Source organism: Mandrillus leucophaeus, unplaced genomic scaffold (assembly GCF_000951045.1).
Source record: "Mandrillus leucophaeus isolate KB7577 unplaced genomic scaffold, Mleu.le_1.0 Scaffold64, whole genome shotgun sequence".
In the NCBI taxonomy this organism is placed as follows: Eukaryota; Metazoa; Chordata; class Mammalia; order Primates; family Cercopithecidae; genus Mandrillus; species Mandrillus leucophaeus.
In genome coordinates, this window is record NW_012106919.1 from 2952142 (window position 1) to 2977866 (window position 25725).

Consider the following 25725-nt stretch of genomic DNA (forward strand, 5'->3'; position numbering starts at 1 on the left):
CACAAAAGAGAGTCAAGATCTCCTCAGCTGAAATGGACTTTAGCTGGTCAAGGCTCTTCTCACGGAAAAGTCGATGTAAGAATGGAAAAAATGCTAATCCGATAGTGACAACATTTCCCAGCATCTGATAACCTACTCCTTGCTGATAGGCATTGACCTGTGAATTATTTACAATTTCTATCATTATTGTGTAGCTAAATGGAGTTACAAAGCAGTATTTATCAAACACTATTCAGACTATTAAAAACACATTCTAAAAGTATAAATACAAATGACATACAGATTTATGACTTTTAAATCTTATTAAAAATTGGGATTTAATGAGATAGGAATACCTGTAGAGCATACCTGAACAGTTGACTATGCTAACAGAGACCAGGTATAACAAATAATATATATACTACCATGTAAAGACTCTGACTACAAAATTACATATATATGTTAATAATATATTACATATAATATAGATGATATATATATGTGCTTCAAAAGCAGAGTCATACTGTTTTAATCACTTAGAGATTCTTACAAAATAGCTCCTGATCACTTAGTATATTTTTTGAAAAATCTGGAAACATATTCAATCTTACCCTGCTCATGATGATGCCACTTATTTCCAACACAGACATATCCATCTTTTTGCACTCATTCCCCTCCCAGATTATTGCACTAACTCGATCAGAGGAAGGACTTGAATTCTGAAGCCAGAACAAATGATTCTGAGAAGAAAAATATAAAATTGTTTCTATCCATGCTTTATTGCCTCCATTAGTTTTTCTTTCCCAGGCTCCATTCATTTGCCAACACTCTAATAACCGCTTCTATAATGCTGGTCCTTTTTTTCTCTTTTTTTTTTTTTTTTTGAGACAGGGTGTCACTATGTTGCCCAGATTGGTCTCAAACTCCTGGGCTCAAGCAATCCTCCCATCTGCCTCCCTCTACACAGCCTTCTGCGTAGCAAGGACCACAATCACATACCACCATGGCCCGCTAGAGCCATTTTTCTTCACTAAGCCATTCTCTTGCCTAGGGAGAGACTAAATGTCTTCTGTTATCAGGAGAGATAGCAGTCCATGATCTCCAAGGTTGCTTCCCTCTCTAAAGGTATGGAAGTGAGGATAAGCTTAGTGTAGTCAAGGGCTATCAAGAAAGAATTTCTAGAGCTACGAGATTACACTGGGAGTAATAGGAAGTAAAGGAAGATACTAAAAGGCCTTATACATCACATGAATGACTGAGGAGTTAAGTCTGTTTCTGGTCTAACCAGGACACAGAGAATTAGTGAGGCTTAGAAAAGCTCAAGTGGAGACAGTCACAATGAAAACAGCTCCCTCTCCTCCTCTGCCATATCATGTCTCATTCTTTAAATACTAGCTCAAGTCCCATTTCACCACCATGGTCCTCTCTGACAGCCTCAGCCTTACTAACTTTGCCCTTCTCTGAAATGAAAAACTTTTACAGTCTGTATCAGACAAATTAGCACCTTATTATATGGTGCTTTTATGTTGTCCTCTACTTATTTCCTATATAATTATCTTGTTCCCAAACTAAAATATAACCTTCTAGAAAAGGACCATCTGGCATATTTTTTCTCTTTCTACCAAAACGCTTAGCATAATGCCAACAAGCATTTATTGATTTGAATCACTGATTTGACTGATTCACTGACTTATACAACTCATATTTACTAAGGACCTACTATGTATCATGCCTGTGGATAAAATGGAGAACAAGATAGATGTCCTTGCTATCAAGGAGTTTATAGACTTCTGAAGGAAGTTACTATACAGCAAGGTAAGGAAAAGTAAGAGTGCTTTAGGAGTATATAGGAAAGGCTTCCTGAAGGAAGCATCACTCAGGCCAAGACCTGCCTGGAAATAAAAAGGAATGAACCAAAAGAATGGGCATTAGAGAAAATTATGTCCCAGGCAAAGAAACCTGTATGCATACGGGCCCAGAGGCGCATGAGGCCTGGTTACATATCAGCAACAAAGAAGGTTAGTCGAGTCAAGTTCACCATGTGAGGAGCAGGGACAGAATGGTCAGAGATGAAACTGTATTAGAACAAATAAAGGAATAGAAGCAAGCAATCCAGAAAGAAGAAAAAAGGATTTTAAAGGAAGTGGCATTATCAGATTTGTATTTTAGAAGTATCACTCTGGCTGTAGCAAGGAAAATGAAAGGAACAGAGGCAACCCTACAGAAGTTACTGTAATAGCTTCTTATCTTATCCAGTTGAGATAAGATGATGGCCTGCACCAAGCAGGGTGACCACAGAGATGCAGGTATTTAGACAGCTGAATCAAAAGAATATAAGCGATTAAGGGTGGAAAGAATGGGGCCAGCTGGGCATGGCGGCTCATGCCTGTAGTCCCAGCACTTTCAGAGGCCGACGCGAGTGGATCACTTGAGGTCAGGAGTTTGAGTCCAGCCTGGCCAACATGGCAAAACCCCATCTCTACTAAAAATACAAAAATTAGTCAGGTGTGGTGGTGGGCAGCAGGCGCCTGTAATCCTAGCTACTGAGGAGGCTGAGGCAGGAGAATCACTTGAGCCTGGAAGGCGGAGGTTACAGTGAGCTGAAATTGTGCTACTGTACTCCAGCCCGGGTGACAGAGTAAGACTTCATCTAAAAAAAAAAGGCGGGGGGTCAAGAATGACTCCAAGCTTTTTGACTTGGGTGGGTAGTATAGTATTAAGAAACACAGGGAATAAAAGAATAATAGGCTAGGTGAACAGGATTGGAAAATGATTTATTGCATTTGACATGGTGAGTTTACCACACTCAATTATTCTTATATATGTCTTAAAATTATGCTGCAAATCTCAAAGGAGGGGAGTGCTAAAGAGATCAAGATCATCATGATGCTATGCATAACTACTGAAAGCAATGCAATTTAGATGAATCTTCAGACTGAATGCAAAAAATATTTAACCTCACTGCAAAATCAGAAAAAGTAGCATAAAATTTTAATGAGAGCCAGGTATGGTGGCTCACCCCTGTAATCCCAACACTTTGTGAGGCTAAGGTGGGAGGACTGTTTGAACCCAGAAGTTCAAGACCAGCCTAAGCAAGATAGTGCGACCCTATCTCTACAAAAAATTTAAAAATTAGCCAAGCATGGTGGCTAATCAGGAGGCTGAGGTGGGAGGATCACTTGAGCTGGCGAGGTTAAGGCTACAGTGAGTCATGATTGCACCACTGCACTCCAGCCTGGGCAACAGAGTGAGCTCTGTCTCAAAAAGAAAAAAAAAAAAAAAAACTTTAATGAGAAAATTTACATTGTTTCTGGTTCATTTTTTAAAAATTATATACATTTAATGAAGTGATTTTTTAAATGAAAATATATCATCTAAATCAATGGTATCTTTGAATCAAGAAAATTTGATAATTAAGCAAATACGTATCCATCATTCACTATTTGCAAGTCAATGTGGAAATATTTAGCCTAAAGAACAAAAACCTAAGAATCATAACAATCATTGACATTAAGCAACTGAAAGGTTGATATGAGAACTATTTCTTCATCATTCAATCTATCCAGAAGTGGAATAAGCTGTATCATTAAATAACAAGCACTCCAGCTCCAGAAGTATTTAAGAAGAGGCCAACTGATCATCTGATGGAGACATTAATAATAATGCTAACATTTATTGGGTATTTACTCTCGCCAGGTATTATGCTATGTACTTTATCTTATTAGCTATTTCACACTATTCCTAAGAAGTAGGAACTATTATCACCACACAACAGATGGTAAAAAATTTACACAGATATAGAATGAATCTCTACATTGGTTGGAAGGTTGAAATACCTTCTAATGACTGATTTTATGACATTAATATAAAACCTGAAATTAAAAGCATGATTTATTTTATGCACTATTCAAAAAGCAAGCAGTACCATTTCCTAGTAATTCATATGTAACACTGTGATGTTCATGAAAATATAAGGTATATTTTCTGTATACAAACTTTACTCATACAAAATACAAAATACACGTTAAGGACCATTCTAAGGAAAATAATAAGAAAAAGTAATATAAAAAAAATTTAGGTTAGGGTAACTCTAGATTACTTCTCCCTGAATTCTAATCCCAACATCTTCACTTACAGGCTATGCTCAATTTCCTCACCTCTAAACTGGGGATAATAATAGTATCTACCCTACAGGATTATTGTAAAGTTAAATGAGATAACAGAATGCCTGACACACAGTAAGAACACAATAAATACTAGCTATTCTTATCATGCCTGCACAGACCTGCTGAAAAACATCCTCTTTGGGGTCACGTTTGGTCCCTGAGTGAAGGGTATTCACATGAACCCCCTCACTGTCACTGGTGACAGATGACCGGCACTCTGGGCCATGTAGCAGGTCGTCCCATAACATATCCTCAGTCTCCGAGTCATGGCGGGTGCTTTCTGAGTCTCTTCTTGACATGTTGAGGCTTCGAGAGCCACCACTCACACCAGATCTAGAGCCCTTTAAAGGAAAACAAAAAGGAAAAAATTTTCTTCATCTTTAAAAATAATTATATGTGAAATAAAATTAAAACAAGTTATCTACAGCAATGGATTGAAAGCCTTCAAAAGTCAATCACCATGAATTCATTTTTTCACAGGGCTTCACATAACAATAATGCTTTCTTATTTTTTGATACAGGGTCACACTCTGTCACCCAGGCTGGAGTGCAGTGGCATTATCGTAGCCCACTGCAACCTCAAACTCTTGGGCTCAAGCGATCCTCCTGCCTCAGCCTCCTGAGTAGCTGGCACTACAGGTGCATACCATCACACCCGGATACACACACACACACACACACACACATATATATATATATTTTTTTTTTGTAAAGAGGGGGTCTCATTTTGTTGCCCAGGCTGGTCTCAGACTCCTGGTCTCAAGCTATCCACCCACCTCAACCTCTCAAAGTGTTGAGATTACAGGCGTGAGCTACCATGTCTGGCCAATAATAGATTTTAGTATTTAAATGTTAAACTCTGATGTCTCTAGCAAGCAGGACTCCCTCTAAGAAGCTATTGCCAAGTTACAGAACTGTTCAACTAAGGTGTTCTGGGAAGGGAGTGATTCCTATAAGCACACCAAGATGACCAACTCAATTGGCTTAGCTGAGCTTTTTGACACACACAAAATGTCCCCAACTCTAAATATTGTGAACTTCACTACAGACCTACTCAGCTCCAAAATGTTAAAGGATAATCAGGCAAAGAAAAGTAAAAACATAAATATGAAAGTTATTCCATGATCACAATTGCCTTGTTAATCAAAACAAAAGAAAAACCACACCACCACCATCTACTCTGCTCACCTCTGACTTACAATTTTCCAAATAATATAATATGCCCTTTAGCTCTCATGATGAGATTTACTACTCCCATCTTTTCAGAACTCCTTTCTCAAAAATCTGTCTTCATCAGTGTCAATCCAATTTATGATGTTTAAAAATAAACCTCATATTCCAAGTGAATATTTAATAATCTCATTATTCAGGGATTAAGTAACCTCTTTCTGGGCATCATCTGTGATACTTTTAAGCTCAGGGTCAACGTAGAAAAATATTCTTTCGGCTGGGCGCAGTGGCTCAAACCTGTAATCCCAGCACTTTGGGAGGCCGAGACGGGCGGATCACGCGGTCAGGAGATCGAGACCATCCTGGCTAACACGGTGAAACCCTGTCTCTACTAAAAATACAAAAAACTAGCCGGGCGAGGTGGCGGGCGTCTGTAGTCCCAGCTACTCGGGAGGCTGAGGCAGGAGAATGGCGTGAACCCGGGAGGCGGAGCTTGCAGTGAGCTGAGATCCAGCCACTACACTCCAGCCTGGGAGACAGAGCAAGACTCCGTCTCAAAAAAAAAAAAGAAAAATATTATTTCTAGGTATGTAGTCATTAAAAGCTGCCAGATAAGGAGATAGATAATTGGAGACAAGGAAAGGGTTGGCAAATATTAATGTAAACGCAGCTTTAGGGCAAGCAATAAAAAAAGGAATGGATAAAGTTATTACACTCAAAAATATACCTTGATTTCTCAAAGGGATACTTTACCTGGCTAAAGGCTGCTGATTCAAATTCTGATTCAGCTAGACTATCTGAATCCCGCACAATATGACACCACCTTGTAGTGGTTTTCTTTACCTGCCAAAAATCAAACCAACAAACAATAGGAAGATATGTTAAATGCTTTGTTACTAACTTCAATGATTTAGTCCTATACTTTCATAAACTAAAACAGAAATTACCTGAGAGTTTAGGTGCCTTGAAAGTATTGATTTTCTATTCTTAACTTCACAACCATTGTCACTTGAGGCCCCTTCCACACTCCTACGCAATAATATCATCTGTGTCCGTGCTTCACCATCTTCCTCACTTGACAGGTCATCAGACACCCCATTACCCAAACGCCTAAAAGCCTCCTACAAAGAGAACAGCAATATCTTCACAGGGGACAGCCCAAAATATTCTAATAAGCTGCATGTGTAAAAACAAAAAAATCATACAAACACTACCAAGCAGCAAAAGTAAACTAACCCAAAACTGAATAAATCCATATATTATTTAATCTCAATTAAGAAAAATATTAACTTGAAACTAAATATGCTAAATGAAGAGGCAGTGTTACGGAGTATTCAAAAACCAAGACTCAAGTCAAACTCTAAGCCTGAATCACAACTCTTCTACTTACTAGACACATAACCTTGAGCAATTTACTAAATCTGTCTGGAGCTGAGTTTCCTCATCTGAAAAGAAATGATAATAAAAGCATCTATTTCACAGGTTTGTTGAAAATAAATGAGATAAGTTAGTATACGTAAAGTACTTAGAACAATGCCTGGTTATAGTAATGGCTCAATAATTATTAGACTAAATGCCACGATCTAACCAACAAGAAAACAGTTTAAAACTATAAAGTAAAAGCATATAGCTAGTTTTAGACATAGAGCAGACCATCTCTACCTAAACCTACAAAATAATTTCCCAAACTCTTACTATACTATCACTGCTTCTCTGGAATATGACACAGCACCCTCTTCACTAATCTGTTTATTAAATCTACTAGCCTACTGCTAAGGCTGGATAACTCGCAAAATTAATAACAAGTCTAGTACTAGAAATTTTAAGACTAAGTTCCAGTCTTCATGTGATAGCTTCTTTTCATATCCTGTGGTTTTACTTGTTAGGACAAATTTACAAACCTACTAGTATCTATTTTATATCTCTAACAGAGTCTTAACAGGAAAATGTTACATGAGGAAAAAAAGGCTTGTTAAATCCATCTAAATCTTACCCTACGGCACTTTTCTCCATCTGAAAATTTTGCTTTCTCTCTTGTTTGCCACATTCTAATCTCTGGTCGACATTGTCTCTTCTTAATGATAGGACGGACACAACTTGGGTCATTGTCAGTTTCAGTCCCTTTGTTAGATATTAATTTTACTCTTTTAATCCTATTTTTTTTAAAAAAAAAAAAAGGAAAAGAAGATTAGTTTTTTGAAAATAACACCTTTCATGAAACCACTTTCTTCTAAGGAATACGCTATATTATTCTGGAAATCAAGAAAATTCAAGAATCATATTTTTCAGGACTTTAGCTTGCTAAGTAAGGGTGTAGAATGACAAAATATTCAATCACAGACTCAGAATGTGAGTCTATTCTTCAAAGACTCAGGTCAATTAACTGAAAGGAAGCATATACTTTTCAGTGTTGCACAAAAGTAGGTTCATAGTCCTCTCCACATCTTCTCAAACACAATGCAATTCCTACCTTCTATCGTCTGTTACTGCCACTCCACTAGCCCAGCAGACTTAGGGTGCACATGACCTACTGAGACACCAGCTGAGTGGCCAGGGAGTGCTTGTGCCACCCCTACTGCAAAGCCAGGCAGTGTTGCTCACAGCCCAGGAAGAGACAGAAGAGTAAAAAGGACCAGCTCAGCCAGAGTAGAACAAGGGACCACAGTCCTGAGGCCCCCATTCCAGGACCTAACTTATGGACGACATTTCTAGACACACCTTGGACCAAAATGCAATCAGCACATTTGAAGGGAAGGATCCAGTCCCAGCAGGAGTCATCACCTGCTGACCAAAAAGCCCTTGGGCTCAAACAGTGGTAGCCAGGCAGTACTCACTGTGGGTCTTGGGTGAGACTCAGAGCCATACTGGCCTCAGGAGTGACCCAGTATATTCCTAGCTGTGGTGGCTACAGGGAGAGACTCTTTCTGCTTGAGGAAAAGAGGGAAGAGTAAAGGGAACCCTGTCTTATAGGCAGGGTACGAGCTCAACCACAGTGGGGTAGAGCACCAAGTGTGCCCTTGAGGTCCCTGATTCTAGGCCATGGCTCCTGGATGGTATTTCTGGACCCACCCCGGGCCAGAGGGGAGCACATTGCCCTGAAAGGAGATACCCAGGCCTATCAGCATTAACCGCAAGCTAACCAAAGAGCCCTTGGACCTTGAGTGAATATCAGCGACAGCCGTGCAGTACTTGCTGCAGGCCTGGGGCAGTGGTGGCCATGGGGAGAGATTCCTCTGCTTGAGGAAATGGGAGAGAGGAGTGGGGAGTTTGTCTTTTGGTTTGGGTGCGAGCTCAGCTGCCATAGAACACAGCGACAGGTAGATTCCTAAGGTTCTCAATGCCAGGCCCTGACAGCATCTCCAGATCTGCCCAGAGCCAGGGGTAACTTGCTGCCCTAAAAGGAAGGACATAAGCCTGGCTGAATTTGCCCTTGGGCTTTGGGTAAACATAGGTGGTAGACAGGCAAGTGGTCACCATGTGGACCTTGGGCAAGACCCAGTGCTGTGCTGGCTTCAGGCCTGCCCCAGGCCAGTCCCAGTATTAAAGGCCACAGGGGTGCTGTGTCACCCCCTCCTGGCTCCAAGCAGCTCAGCAAAGAGAGAGAGAGACTCCATTTGTTTGGGAGAAAGTTAGGGAAGAGAACAAGAGTCTCTGCCTGGTAATCCAGAGAATTCTCCCAGATCTGACCCAAGACCACCAAGGCAGTCACCTCTACAAGTCTACAGCAGCTGTGGCATTACTGGGCTTAGGGTGCCCCCGAATGCAGATACAGCTGCAGTGACCAAAGACTTAGATCACAACACCCAATTCTCCTCAAATACTTGGAAAACCTTCCCAAGAAGGACAGGTACAAAGATGCCCAGACTGTGAAGACTACAACAAACATCTAACCACACAAGCGTCCAGACCATCGAAGAAAAAATGACCTCACCAAACCAACTAATAAGATATAATAAGTGACCAATTCTAGAGAGACAGAAATATACAACCTTAGAGACAGAAAATTCAAAATAGCTATTTTTGGCCAGGCACAGTGGCTTATGCCTGTAATCCTAGCACTTTATGAGGCCAAGGGACAGGTGGATCACTTGAGCTAAGGAGTTCAAAACCAGCCTGGGCAACATGGCAAAACCTCATCTTTACAAAAAATAAAAAAATTAGCTGGGTGCAATGGCATGTGCCTGTAGTCCCAGCTACTTGGAAGGCTGAGGCAGGAGGATCACTTGAGCCTGGGAGGTGGAGACTGCAGTGAGCCGAGATTGCACCATTGAAAAAAAAAAAAAAAAAAAAAAGCTATTTTGAGGAAACTCAAAGAAATTCAAGAATACACAGAAGGAATTCAGAATCCTGTCAGATAAATTTAACAAAGAGAGTGAAATAACTAAAAAAAAAAAAAAAAAAAATCAAACAAATTCTGGAGCTGAAAAATGCAACTGAAGAATGCATCAGAGTTTCTTAACAGCAGAATTAATCAAGCAGAAGAAAGAATTAGTGAGCTTGAAGACAGATTATTTAAAAATACAGAAGAGACGAAAGAAAAAAGAATAAAAAAGACTGAACACACCTAAAAATTCTGGAAAATAGCCTCAAAACAGCAAATCTAAGAGTTACTGACCTTAAAGAGGAGGTGGAGAGAGGGATAGGAGTACAAAGTTTATTCAAAGGGATACTAACAGAAAAGTTCCCAAATCTAGAGTAAGATACCAATATTCAGTACAAGAAGGTCATATAATACCAAACAGATTTAACCCAAAGAAGAATACCTCAAGGCACTTAACAATCAAACCCTCACAGATCAAGGATAAAGAAAGGATCCTGAAAGCAGCAAGAGAAAAGAAACAAATAGCATACAAAGATGCTCCAATATGTCTGGTAGCAGACTTCTCAGTGCAAACTTTATAGGCTAGGAGAGAGTGGTATGACATATTTATTTACTTATTTCTTTTTACTTTTTTTTTTTAAGATGGGGATCTCAGTTGCCCAGGCTGGAGTTCACTGTCATGACAGCTCACTACCACCTCAACGTCCTTGGCTCAGGTGATCTTCTTGTCTCAACCTCCAGCATAGCTGGAACCACAGGCACATGTCACCATACCCAGCTAATTTTTTATTCTTATTTTTGTAGAGATTGGGTCTCCCTAATGTTGCCCAGGTTGGTCTCGAACTTCTGGCCTCAAGCAATCCTCCCATCTTGGCCTCCCAAAGTGCTGGGATTATAGGCATGAGCCACTATGTGCAGTCAGTCTGACATATTTAAACTGCTAAAGGAAAAACCTTTTTATCCTAGAATAGTATTATCCAGCAAAAATAAACTTCAAACAAGAAGGAAAAATAAAGATATCCCCAGAAAAAAACAAAAGCTGAAGGATTTCATCAACAACAGACCTGCCTACAAGAAATGCAAAAGAGAGTTCTTCAAATTGAAAGAAAAGACATTAATGAGCAATAAGCAATCATCTGAAGGTAGAAAACTCATTAGTAAGTACACAATAAAGACAGAATATTATAACCCTGTAATTGTCGTGTGTAAACTATTCATATCTTCAATAGAAAGACTAAAAGATGAACCAATTTAAAAGAATACTACATTCCAAGACATAGACAGTATAATAAGATATAAATACAAACAACAAAAAGTTAAAAAGCAAGGGAACAGAATGAAAGTGTACAGTTTTTATTACTTTTCTCTTTGCTGGTTTATGAGTTTGTTTGCTTGTTTATGCAATCAGTGTCATCAGTTTAAAAATAATAGGTTATAAAATATTATTTGCAAGCCTCAATGTAACCCCAAATTAAAAAAAATAACAGATACACAAAAAAATAAAAAGAAATAAATTTTAAAATACCACTAGAGAAAATCACCTTCACTAAGAGGAAGACGAGAAAGAAAGAAAGAAAAGAAGATCACAAATGAACCAGAAAACAACTAACAAAGTGGCAAGAGTAAGTCCTTACTTATCAATAATGGCATGGAATGTAAATGAACTAAACTTTCTAATCAAAAGACATAGAGTGGCTTAATGAATTAAAAAAACAAAATCCATGATCTGTTACCTACAAGAAACAAACTTTACCTATAAACATACACACAGGCTGAAAATAAGGCAATGGAAAAAGTTATTCCATGCCAATAGAAACTAAAAATTAGCAGGAGTAGTATATTAGTGCATTTTCATGCTGCTGATGAAGACATACCCAAGATTGGGAAGAAAAAGAGATTTAACTGGACTTACAGCTCCACATGGCTGAGAAGGCCCCTCAGAGTCATGGCGGGAGGTAAAAGGCACTTCTTACATGGTGGTGGCAAGAGAAAATGAGGAAGAAGCAAAAGCGGAAACCCCTGATAAACCCATCAGATCTTGTGAGACTTATTCACTATCACAAGAACAGCATGGGAAAGACCAGCCCCCATGATTCAATTACCCTCCCCGGGCCCCTCCCACAACCCACTGGAATTCTGGGAGATACAATTCAAGTTGAGATTTGAGTGGGGACACAGCCAAACCATATCATTCTGCTCCTTGCCTCTCCAAACTTCATGTCCTCACATTTCAAAACCAATCATGCCTTCCCAATACTCCCCCAAAGTCTTAACTCATTTCAACATTAACCCAAAAGTCTAGCGTCCAAAATCTCATCTGAGACAAGGCAAGTCCCTTCAACCTATGAGCCTGTAAAATCAAAAGCAGGCTAGTTACTTCCTAGATACAATGGGGGTACAAGTATTGGGAAATACAGACATTCCAAATGGGAGAAATTGGCCAAAACAAAGGGGTTACAGGGCCCTTGCAAGTCCAAAATCCAGTGAGGCAATCGAATTTTAAAGCTCCAAAATGATCTCCTTTGACTCCAGGTCTCACATCCAGGTCACGCTGATGCAAAAGGTGGGTTCACACGGTCTTGGGCAGCTCTGTCCTTGTGGCTTTGCAGGGTAAAGCCTCCCTCCTGGCTGCTTTCATAGGCTGGTGTTGAGTGTCTGGGGCTCTTCTAGGAGCACAGTGTAAGCTGTTGGCGGATCTACCATTCTGGGGTCTGGAGGATGGTGGCCTTCTTCTCACAGCTCCACTAGGCGGTGCCCCAGTAGGGACTCTGTGTGGGGGCTCTGACCCCACCTTTCCCCTTCCACACTGCCCTCACAGAGGTTCTCCATAAGGGTCCCGCCCCTGCAGCAAACTATTGACTGGGCATCCATCTTCTGAAATCTAGGTAGAGGTTCCCAAACCTCAATTCTTGACTTCTGTGCACCTGCAGACTCAACACCACATGGAAGCTCAAGGTTTGGAGCTTCTACCCTCTGAAGTCATAGCCTGAGCTGTACATTGGCCCCTTTCAGCCATGGCTGGAGCAACTGGGACACAGGACACCAAGTCCCAAGGCTGCACACAGCATGAGGACCCTGGGTCCAGACCATGAACCACTTTTTCCTCCTAGGCCTCCAGGCCTATGATGTGAGGGGCTACCATAAAAGTGTCTGACATGGCCTGGAAACATTTTCCTCATTGCTTGGGGATTAATGTTGGGCTCCTTGCTACTTATGCAAATTTCTATAGCCAGTTTGAATTTCTCCCCCGAAAATGGGTTTTTCTTTTCTTCTTTTTTTTTTCTGAGACAGAGTCTCGTTCTGTCGCCCAAGATGGAGTGCAGTGGCATGATCTCAGCTCACTGCAAACTCCGCCTCTTGGGTTCAAGCAACTCTCCTACCTCAGCCTTCCAGGTAGCTGGGATTACAGGCACCCACCATCACGCCTGGCTAATTTTTGTATTTTTTTAGTAGAGATGGGGTTTCACCATGTTGGCCAGGTTCGTCTTGAACTCCTGACCTCAGGTGATCTGCCCACCTTGGCCTCCCAAACTGCTGGGATTACAGGCATGAGCCACCGTGCCCGGCCTGGGTTTTTCTTTTCTATTGCACAGTCAGGGTGCAAATTTTCCAAACTTTTATGCTCTGCTTCCCTTATATAACCAAATGCCTTTAGCCACACCCAAATCACCTCTTTAATGCTTTGCTGCTTCAATTTTTTTTCCGCCAGATACCCTAAATCATCTATCTTAAGTTCAAAGTTCCACAAATCCCTAAGGCAAGGGTAAAATGCCACCAGTCTCTTTGCTAAAACATAACAAGAGTCACCTTTTCTTCAGTTCCCAACAAGTTCCTCATCTCCATTTGTTACCACCTCAGCCTGGATCTTATTGTTCATATCACTATCAGCATTTCTGTCAAAGCCATTCAACAAATCTCTAGGAGGTTCCAAACTTTCCCACATTTTCATGTCTTCTTCTGAGCACTCCAAACTCTTCCAATCTTTGCCTGTAACCCAGTTCCAAAGTTGTTTCCACATTTTCAGGTATCTTTTCAGCAATGCCCCACTCTACTGGTACCAATTTACTGTATTAATTCATTTTCATGCTGCTGATAAAGACATACCTGAGACTGAGAAGAAGAGGTTTAACTGGACTTACAGTTCCACAAGGCTGGGGAGGCTTCAGAATCACAGCAGGAGGTGAAAGGCACTTCTTACATGGCGGCAGCAAGAGAAAATGAGGAAGAAGCAAAAAGCGGAAACTCCTGATAAACCCATCAGATCTTGTGAGACTTATTCACTATCACAAGACTAGCACAGGAAAGACCAGCCCCCATGATTCAATTACCTCCCCCTGGCTCCCTCCCGCAATACATGGGAATTCTGGGAAATATAATTCGAGTTGATATTTGGGTGGAGACACAGCCTAACCATATAAAGTAGCTATACTTATATCGGACAAAATAGATTTTAACTATAAAAAGCGTTAAAGAAGGTCATGATATAATGATAAAGGGGTCAATGCAGCAAGAGGACATAACAATTCTAAATATATATGCACCCAACACTGAAACACCCAGATACATAAAGCGAATATCAACAAAAAAACATTGGACTTAATCTACACTACAGACCAAATAGACCTGATAGACATTTACTGAACATTTCACCTATCGGCTATGGAATACACATTTTTCTCCTCAGTGCATTAATCATTTTCAGGGATATACCATATTATAGCCACAAAACAAATCTTAAAACATTCCAGAAATTTAAAACAATATCAAGTATCACCAGAAGGGTACAGCATCCCCTCGCTGCTTTCACAGGCTGGTGTTGAGTGTCTGTGGCTTTTCCAGGCGCACAGTGCAAGCTATCAGTGGATTTACCATTCCGGGGTCTTGAAGACCATGGTCCGCTTCTCACAGCTCCACTAGGCAGTGCCCCAGTGAGGACTCTATGTGGGGGTGCCCATCCCACATTCCACATTCCCCTTCCACACTGCCCTAGCAAAGGTTTGCCATGAGTGCCCTGCCCTGGCAGCAAACTTCTGCCTGGACATCCAAGCATTTCCACACATCCTGTGAAATCTAGGCGGAGGTTCCCAAATATCAATTCTTGACTTCTGTGCACCTCTACAAAAAATACAAAAAATTAGAGAGGGATGTGGTGGCACATGCCCGTGGTCCCAGCTACATGGGAGGCTCACACACAAGAATCACTTGAACTGGGAAGCAGAGGTTGCACTGAGCCAAGATCACGCCACTGCACTGAAGCCTGGGCAACAGAGTGAGGCTCTGTCTCAAATACTAATAACAATAAGATAAAATGAAATAAATAAAAAGATCATTCATCATGACCAAGTAGGGTTATACCAGGGATGCAAGGATGGTTCAACATACATACAAATCAATTAACGTGACACATCATACCAACAGAATGAAGGAAAAAACCATATAATCATTTCAAATGATGATGAAAAAGCATTTGATAAAATTCAATATCCCTTCATGATAATAATTCTCAAAAATCAGGGTACAGACGGAACATACTTCAAAAGAATAAAAGTCACATGACAGACCCACAGCTGTTATCATGCTGAATGAGGAAAAATTGAAAGCCTTTCCTCTAAGATCTGGAAAATGACAAGGATGCCCACTTTCATCACTGTTATTCAATATAGTACTAGAAGTCCTAGCTAGAGCAATCAGACAAGAGACAGAAATAAAAGGCATACAAATTGGAAAAGAAGAATTCAAATTACCTTTGTCTACAGATGATACGATCTTATATTTGGAAAAACCTAAAGATTCCACCAAAAAACTATCAGAACTGATAAATTCATTAAAGTTACAGGATATAAAATCAACATAAAAAATCAATAGCATTTCTACATGACAACAGCAAACAATTTAAAAAAGAAATCAAGAAAGTGATACGATTTCTAACAGTTACAAATAAACACCGAGCAATTAACTTAACCAAAGAAGTGAAAGATCTCTATAATGAAAACTATAAAACATTGATTTAAGAAATTGAAGAGAATGCAAAAAATATGGAAAGATATTCCATAGTTTATGAACTGGAAGAATCATTATTGTTAAAAATATCCATACTAACCAAAGCAATCTACAGATTCAATGCAATCCCTATAAAAATACCAATGACATTCTTCAAAGAAATAGAAAAAACAATCCTAAAACTTATACAGAATTGGCCAGGTGCAGTGGCTCACACCTGTAATCCCAGCACTTTGGGAGGCCAAGGTGGGCGGATCACCTGAGGTCAGGAGTTCGAGACCAGCCTGGCCAACATGGTGAAACCCTGTCTCTACTAAATTAGCCAGGCGTAGTGGTGGGTGCCTGTAATCCCAGCTATTTGGGAGGCTGAAGCAGGAGAATTGCTTGAACCTGGGAGGCAGAGGTTGTAATGAGCTGAGATCACACCATTTGCACTCTGGCCTGGGCAAAAGAAGACGACTTCATCTCAAAAAATAATAATAATAATAATATGGAATCACAAAAGACCCAAAATAACCAAAGATATCCTAAGTAAAAATAACAAAACTGAAGGAATCACATCACCTGACTTCAAATTGTACTACAGCACTATAGTAACCAAAGGAGCACGGTAGTGGCATAAAAACACATAGGCCAACAGAACAGAATTGAGAACCCAGAAATAAATCCATACATCTACAGTGAACTCTTTTTTTTTGTTGTTTTTCTTTGAGACAAGGTCACACTCTGTCATGTAGGCTGGAGTGCAGTGGTGAGAGCTTGGCTCTCTGCAACCTCTGCCACCCAGGTTCAAGCGATTCTCCTGCTTCCACCTCCCGAGTAGCTGGGCTTACAGGCGCCCACCACCATGCATGGATTATTCTTGCATTTTTAGTAGAGACATGGTTTGGCCATGTTGGCCAGGCTGGTCTTGAACTCCTGACCTCAAATGATCCCCCCACCTCAGCCTCCCAAAGTGCTGGGATTACAGGCATGAGCCACTGTGCCCAGCCAACAGTGAACTCAGTTTTGACAAAGATGCCAAGAACATACATTGGAGAAAGGACAATCTCTTCAATAAATGGTGCTGGAAAAACTGAATATCCACATGCAGAAGAATGAAATTACACCCTTATCTCTCACCATATGCAAAAATCAAATAAAAGTGAATTAAAGAACTAAATCTAGGACCCCAAACTATGAAATCACTAAAAGAAAACATTAGGGAAATTCTCCAGATAACAGTCTGGGCAAAGATTTCTTAAATAATACTCCACAAGCACAGGCAACCAAAGCAAAATGGACAAATGAGATCACATCAAGTTAAAAAGCTTCTATATAGCAAAGGAAACAATCAACCAAGTGAAAAGACAACTCACAGAATGAGAGAAAGTCTTTGCAAATTATCCATCTGACAAGGGATTAATAACCAGAATATATAAGGAGCTCAAACAATTCTATAGGAAAAATCTAATAATCTGATTTTAAAATAGGCAAAAGATCTAAACAGACATTTCTCACATACAAATGCCAAACAAGTATATGAAAAGGTGCTCATATCATTGATCACAGAAATGCAAATCAAAACCACAATGAGATATCATCTCACCTCAGTTAAAATGGCTTTTATCCAAAAGACAGGCAATAGCAAATGCTGGAGAGGATATGGAGAAAAGGGAACCCCCGTACACTGTTGGTGGGAATGTAAAGTAGTACAACCACTATGAAGAACAGCTTGGAGGTTCCTCAAATAAAGAAAAATAGAACTACCATACGATCCAGCAGTCCCACTGCTGGGTATATGCCCGAAAGAAAGGAAATCAGGCCAGGTGCGATGGCTCATGCCTGAGGCCTGAGGTCAGGAATTTGAGATCAGCCTGGGCAACATGGCGAAACCCTGTCTCTACTAAAATACAAAAATTAACCGAGTGTGGTGGCAGGCACCTGTAATCCCAGCTACTTGGAAGGCTGAGGCAGGAGAATCGCTTGAACTCAAGAGGCAGAGGTTGCAGTGAGCCAAGATCGTGCCACTGCACTCCAGCCTGGGTGACAGAATGAGACTCCGTTTCAAAAAAAACAAGCAAACAAACAAAAAACAGAATTCATGATAGATTACTGCATTCACAGTTAACAAAACAGACAGTGAAGACAACATTTTGAGTAAGCAAGCCCTCTGATAACCCTTAAAATCACACCAAGATAAGTCTATACTACTTACTCCTATGACCTGATGATACTATACATTCTGTAAACACCATGTGAATACAAAATCAAGTAAAAAAGACTCCCACCTGTTGCCAAAGATAGTCTCCCAAAACCCACCAATAATGGGTACAGATTCCAAAGTTTCTATTCCTCTGACTTTATCAGAGGAGTTATTTCCATTTTCTCGGCTCCCATCACCATTTACAGTTTTTCGCAATTTTCTACAAAAAAAATGTCAATAACTTCAGATTATTCAAGACCCTATTTCTGCCCAAAATATCCCTATAGAAAATTATACTGACAAATTATTACCTAAAATCAAGTATAGTTTAACTTCACATACTGAGGATAAATTATGCAAGAACTTTCTGATTTGAGGGCAAAACCAGATTCCAAACCAAAGTCCTATGCTACCATTTTGTTCATTCATTAAAGAAATAGAACTGCTATTCAGAATCTACTAAAAAAAAATTTCCACTTGTATGACCAAAAGTCTGTTCAGGCACATTCAACACCACTAGCAGAAGGAGCAATTTCTTTAAATATGGACGTTAGGAATCTACCTCTTATGGCACATTTTATAAGGGGAACATAGAATAATAGCAACTGATCACTTTTTATTGATATCCTATATAATTAAAAGATATATACTATATATATCAATAAGACATAGCATAGCATTTTATTTCCTTAGAAAACATTCAATCAATTTAACTGAACTTACAAGAAATCTTCTTTTTTAAAAGTTTTTAAAATAACATTCAAAAATAAGAATACGTTGAAATTCATTGCACCTAATGGAAAATTCTTATTTAGTAATTGTTTACGCAGGCAAATATCTACAGATATTCTGAGGGAGGATAACATAACTTTTGGAAGGTAACACTGCATATACCTAAGAACATTTAAACAGTTCCAAAACTCACATATACCATATAATCGATTAAAATATAACATGAATTCAATATGTAAAGAAAAGCCAAATCAATCCTTATTAAAAGTTTAGACAGTTGGGCGCGGTGGCTCACGCCTGTAATCCCAGCACTTTGGGAGGCCGAGGTGGGTGGACCACCTGAGGTCAGGAATTCCAAACCAGCCTGACCAACATAGTGAAACCCCGTCTCTACTAAATTCAAAAAAAAAAAATTAGCCAGGCGTGGTGGCATACGCTTGTAATCCCAGCTACTTAGGAGGCTGAGGCAGGAGAATCGCTTCAACTCGGGAGGTGTAGGTTGCAGTGAGCCAAGATTGCACCACTGCACTCCAGCCTAGGCAACAAGAGCGAAACTCTGTCTCAAAAAGAAAAAAAAAAAGTTTAGACCACTTAGAAGTCAATTCTTATTACACACTTTTGAAAAAAGGTAAAATTTTGGCCGGGCGCGGTGGCTCACACCTGTAATCCCAGCACTTTGGGAGGCCGAGGCGGGTGGATCACAAGGTCAGGAGATCGAGACCACAGTGAAACCCCGTCTCTACTAAAAATACAAAAAATTAGCCGGGCACGGTGGCGGGTGCCTGTAGTCCCAGCTACTCAGGAGGCTGAGGCAGGAGAATGGCGTGAACCCGAGAAGCAGAGCTTGCAGTGAGCCGAGATCGCGCCACTGCACTCCAGCCTGGGCGACAGAGTGAGACTCCGTCTCAAAAAAAAAAAAAAAAAATGAAAAAAGGTAAAATTTTGGTAGCACTAACCAAATGTACCAAGATCCTTGTTTACAGTGAATTTTCACCAAATTTTGATTAAGACTGAACTTCAAAGAGAATGTTTTCTTTAAAGACAATATATAAGATAAATTTTAATAAAGAATAATATAGTATATAAAATTTCCTTTTAAACAACTGTACTGAATGACAAAAATCCCAAACTGGAACTGAAAGTTTATAACAAGGTTTCTCAGCATCAAGGAGAAAAGTGCAAAGTAATGCATTCATTTCCTAAGCCAAAAAGTAATGAAAAAATACACAAAAGAGGGAGATTTTAAATTAATCAGACTTTATAAATCTCTATAACACCTCTCCCAGAAAATATACAACTACAGTGTAATTTCTCTTCTTACCTTCTTCTTCGATTTCCATTGTTTCCTGATGGTCTTGTTATCTGAGTAGACACAATTTGACAGTGGACAGTTCCCATGAGTAGCATAAGGCACAAGGGTCCAAGTACTTCACTTATGTTCACAATAGGCATCATCAAATATAAGACAATTGCTATAACTGAAAAGAAGAGGTTTTAAGATGTAAAACATTAGATCTCATCTTTAAAATTAATTCTAAAAACTATACAATTTCTATAAAAATCCATCATTTAAAAAAGTACACAAATAAATAATTTCCTACAACACCCATCCAGCTGCACATTAGCGGAGTGAAAACCTGAAGCCCTAGATCCCTCGGCAAGTGAAGAATACTGTGTTAAAAGGATTTATCTTTCTGGCAGCATGATAATTTAGATATTTCAAAAGGGTTTCCACCGCAAAAACAACTAGATGCTGTATATAACACGCATGTTGAAATGTGTTGCTCTAAGGAAGAGTATTTTCCAAGGCTACACAGAAAGCAAAGAGCAAAGATGGAAATTGAATCCAGGTAGTCAGGCTCCAGAGTCCTCACTCTTAACTATGTTGCCTTTTCATTTCATATATAATGAAGAAGAAATACATATACGTGTGTGTGTGTGTGTGTGTGTGTGTGTGTATATGAAATGCAAATCAAAGCATATATATAAAAGGTTTAAAGAAGCAAATGAAATGGAAAAATATCAAAAAGTATCTCCATATTTTAACATATTTCAGATTTTCACATAAATAGTAATTATTGTGCTATACAAACTATTCCTGTGTGTAGAAAAAGAAAGTTACCTATTTCATGCCCTAATAAAATTCCAATACTCAAACACAATAATGAAAGTACCCAGACAATAAACTATAGACCTTGTTGACTTGAGAATGTGAATATAAATTTACCACTAAAAAGTAAGCACCGTGAAGACAAGGAGTTTTTTCTGGTTTGTTCACTGCTCTATCTAAAACCAGTACCTGGAGCACAGAATAGACACTCAATATTTGTTGGATAAATTATTGAAATACTATCAAAGTGAATTTAACATTTAAAAGTAGAAAATTTATCTCAGCATCTAGAAGAATATTTGGCACAGACACAATAGGCTTAAGTATTTGTTGACTCAACTGAATTAATGTAATAATTTCATACAATGTAATTTTGATCACATCTATACAAATCATCTCAATTTTGACACTTATGCAGTAAGAATTTGGTTGGCAGCTGGGCATGGTGGCTCACACCTGTAATCCCAGCACCTTTTTTTTTTTTTTTTTTTTTTTTTGAGAAGGAGTCTCGCTCTGTCGCCCAGGTTGGAGTGCAGTGGCATGATCTCAGATCACTGCAAGCTCCGCCTCCCGGGTTCACGCCATTCTCGTGACTCAGCCTCCAGAGTAGCTGGGACTACAGGTGCCCACCACCGTGCCCGGCTAATTTTTTGTATTTTTAGTATAGACGGGGTTTCACCATGGTCTCGATCTCCTGACCTCGTGATCCGCCCACCTTGGCCTCCCAAAGTGCTGGGATTACAGGCATGAGCCACCGCGCCTGGCCTTCCCAGCACTTTTTGAGGCCTGGTGGGTAGATCACTTGAGCCCAGAAGTTCAAGACCAGCCTGGGCAACATGGCAAAACCCCGTCTCTACAAAACTCCAAAAAAATTAGCTGAACATGGTGGCATGCGCACCTGTTGTCCCACTCCCAGTCTACTCAGGAGGCTGAGGTGGGAGGATCACTTGAGCCCAGGAAGTTGAGGCTGTAGTGAACCAAGATCGTACCACTGCACTCCAGACTGGGCAACACAGTGAGACCTGGTCTCAAAAACAAAAAAAAAATTTTTTGGTTGGTGAAGCAAAAATGGACAAATGGGTCACATCAAGTTAAACCAAGATCACGACACTGCACTCCAGCCTGGGCGACAGAGCAAGACTCCATCTCAGGGATGGGGTGGGGGTGGGAGTGGGGAGGTGGGGCAGGGGAAGCTTCTACACAGCAAAGGAAACAATCAACCAAGAGAAGAGACAACTCACAGAATGAGAGAAAGTCTGCAAATTATCCATCTGACAAGGGATTAATAACCAGAATATATAAGGAGCTCAAACAAGTCTATAGGAAATAATCTAATAATCTGATTTTAAAATGGGCAAAAGATCTGAATAGACATTTCGCAAAAGAAGACATACAAATGCCAAACAGGTAAATGAGAAGGTACTCACATCATTGATCACAGAAATGCAAATCAAAACCACAATGAGACATCATCTCACCTCAGTTAAAATGGCTTTTATCCAAAAGACAGGCAATAGCAAATGCTGGAGAGGATATGGAGAAAAGGGAACCCCCGTACACTGTTGGTGGGAATGTAAAGTAGTACAACCACTATGAAGAACAGCTTGGAGGTTCCTCAAATAAAGAAAAATAGAACTACCATACGATCCAGCAGTCCCACTGCTGGGTATATGCCCGAAAGAAAGGAAAATGGTGGCTGGGCACTGTGGCTCATGCCTGTAATCCCAGCACTTTGAGAGGCCAAAGTGGGCAGATCACTTGAGGTGAGGAGTTCAAGACCAGCCTGGGCAACATGGTGAAACTCTGCCTCTACTAAAAATACAAACATTTGCTGGGCATGGTGGCGGGCACCTGTAATCCCAGTTACTCGGGACGCTGAGGCAGGAGAATCACTTGAACCCAGGAGGCAGAGGGTTGCAGTGAACTGAGATTATGCCATTGCACTCCAGTCCCTGGGTGACAGAATGAGACTCTGTCTCAAAACAAACAAACAAAAAAGAACAAAAGAAAGGAAGGAAATCAGTATATCAAAGAGTCACTCCTACACTTGTTGCAGCACTGTTCACAATAGCCAAGATTTGGAAGCAACCTAAGTGTCCATCAGCAGATGAATGGATAAAGAAAATGTGGTACATATACACAACGGAGTACTATTCAGCCATAAAAAAGAATAAGATTCTGTCACTGGCAACAACATGGATGGGACTAAAGGACATTATGTTAAGTGATAAAAACCAAGCACAGAAAGACAAACTTCACATGTTCTCACTTATTTGTGGGAGCTAAAAATGAAAAAGACTGAACTCAAGGAGACAGAGAGTAGAAGGCTCTGAGGCTGAGAAAGGTAGTGGGGGTGGAGTAGGGGATGTGGGGATGGTTCATGGGACAGAATGAAAAATACCTAGTATTTGACAGCACAACAGGCTGACCTATAGTCAATAATTTAATTGTACATTTTAAATGAACTATAAGAGTATAACTGGATTGTTGGTAACACAAAGGATAAATGCTTGAGAAGATGAACACCCTACTTGCCATGATGTGATTATTATGCATTGCATGCTTGTATCAAAGAATCTCATGTACCTTATAAATATATATACCTACTATATACCCACAAAAATTAAGAAGTCAAAAAAAAAAAAGAATTTGGTTGGCATTTGATCCCAGTTCCTCAGAGGTAACCTCTAAACCCTTGAATTTTCTAAGTGACAGAAGTACCTTTGCTATTCATTGTGGGCCCCTTGTGCCAAGCCTGATAGTTTATGCTAACAAGGTACCTAAGGATGGCTGCTGGTCACCCCAAAAAGACCAACTATGTGATTAAAGGCTTGGGTCTTTGAGCCATAGGAGACCTCTGAGGAGTAAAGGGGGATGGAGACTGCGTTCAACCACATGTCAATGATCCCATCAATCAAGCCTAAATAATAAAGTCTCAATAAAAACTCTACATACCAAAGCTAAGGGGAGCTTCTTCCCTAGCAGGGTGGCAATATTCTGCATATTGCTACCTGAGGACAACGGAAGCATCCTGTTTGGAACTATCCCAAACACTCCTATACCTCTCTTCTCATTTATGTTCTGTTGCTATAATGAAACTATAATTGTAAGTTTAGTACTTTCTGGAGTTCTGAGAGTCATTCCATCCAATCATCAAATCTGAGGGAATGCCTGGGGGACCTAAAACTATAGCTACCTGGTCAGAAGTGAGAGTGACCCTGGCGACCTCCAAACTTGAGGCTGGTATCTGAAGTGAGAGCAGTCTTGTAGAGGACTATGCCCTAAACCTGTGAAGTCTGGCCCAACTCCAGGTAACAGTAAAAAAAAAAAAAAGGCATTGTATTAAAAAACACACACACAGCCGGGTGTGGTGGCTCAAGCCTGTAATCCCAGCACTTTGGGAGGCCGAGACGGGTGGATCACGCGGTCAGGGGATCGAGACCATCCTGGCTAACACGGTGAAACCCCATCTCTACTAAAAAATACAAAAAACTAGCCGGGCGAGGTGGCGGGCACCTGTAGTCGCTTGCAGTGAGCTGAGATCCGGCCACTGCACTCCAGCCTGGGCAACAGAGCGAGACTCCATCTCAAAAACACACACACACACACACACACACACACACACACACACACACATTTGTTCTTGATTTGTTATTCATCTCAAATGCCCATATTTTCTAAACTATTAAGAATAAAAATATTTCCTTATCATGCTAAAGAATATATAAGTAAAATAAATACACATTATATGTTAGTGAAGATATTCTGAATCAGGAACAAAACAAGATGACCACTCACTGTTATCACTTAACATGACTCTGAAATGTTGACTGATTCAGTGAAAGTAAATGAAATGTATATGAAAGGGGAAAACCAAATTTTCATTATTTGCCAACCATATGGTTGTATCATTATAAAATCTAATACAAGCACTAAAAAACTATTAGAATTGATGACAGAGTTTAATAAAGCAGCTGGTTATAACAAGTTTAATTATAAACCAATAGCTTTCAAATGTGACAGCAAAAACCACTTAAAATTTGTAAAAATAGACTTAAAAAGTCATGTATTTTCAGCAGCAGCAACAAAGACAAACTATTTAAATTTCAGGTGGAAATCTCTAAGTATCTCTCAATAGATGAATGTATAAGCTAAACATGGTATATACATACAATGGAATATAATTCAGCCTTTAAAAGGAAGAATTCTGAAACATTCTACATGGGCAACCTCGAGGATATTATGCTAAGTGAAATAAGCCAGTTGCAAAAGGACAAATATTATATGATTCCGCTTATATGATGTTCCCAGAGTAGTCAAAATCATAGAGACAAGGTAGAATGATGGTTGCCAGGGACTATGGGTAGGGGAAATAGGGAGTTTGATGGGTATGGAGTTTCAGTTTGGGAAGATGAAAAAATTTCTGGAAATAAACGGTGTTGATGGTCGTATTCCAATATCAATATACTCAACGCCACTGAACTCCACACTGAGAAATGGTTAAGATGGTGTATTTCATGCTGTGTACATTTTACCACAATAAAAAAAAAAACTGAATTTAATAAGATCTAAGGGGGCCTTATAAGAAAAAAATCCAGGGCTGGGTGTGGTGGCTCACACCTGTAACTCCAACACTTGGGAGGCTGAGACAGGAAGATCACTTGATCACTTGACACTAGGAGTTCAAAGACCAGCCTGGGCAATATAGCGAGAGCCCATCTCTAAAAATAAAAAATAAAAAACACCAGCTGAGCGTGGTGGCACACCCCTACTGTCCCAGCTACTCAACAGGCTGAGGCAGGAGGATTGCCTGGGCTCAAGGCTGTAGTGAAATACCATCAGGCCATTGCACTCCAGCCTGGGAGTAAGAGTGAGACCCTGTCTATATTTAAAAAAAAAAAAAAGAAAGAAAGAAAAAAAAATCCTGCAAAGCTTTACTGAGGGATAAATAGAAGTCCTGATTAAGGCCAGGTGCTGTGGCTCACGCCTGTAATCTCAGCACTTTGGGAGGCCGAGGTGGGAGGATTACCTGAGATCAGGAGTTCAAGACCAGCCTGGCCAA

At 40.0% G+C, this 25725-nt stretch overlaps 1 protein-coding gene across 1 annotated transcript in view; it reads right to left on the reverse strand.

Moving 5' to 3' along the window:
- PHTF1 (putative homeodomain transcription factor 1) overlaps positions 1-25725 on the reverse strand; it is a 68015-nt gene that overhangs the window by 9021 nt on the left and 33269 nt on the right. Inside the window, exons 6-13 of the mRNA XM_012000769.1 lie at positions 19875-20031; positions 17907-18041; positions 7309-7468; positions 6263-6436; positions 6069-6158; positions 4265-4486; positions 591-719; positions 76-157 (exon numbers count right to left, since the gene is read on the reverse strand). Of these exons, the coding sequence (XP_011856159.1) occupies positions 76-157; positions 591-719; positions 4265-4486; positions 6069-6158; positions 6263-6436; positions 7309-7468; positions 17907-18041; positions 19875-20031 (1149 nt within the window). The remainder of the gene's footprint in view (positions 1-75; positions 158-590; positions 720-4264; positions 4487-6068; positions 6159-6262; positions 6437-7308; positions 7469-17906; positions 18042-19874; positions 20032-25725) is intronic.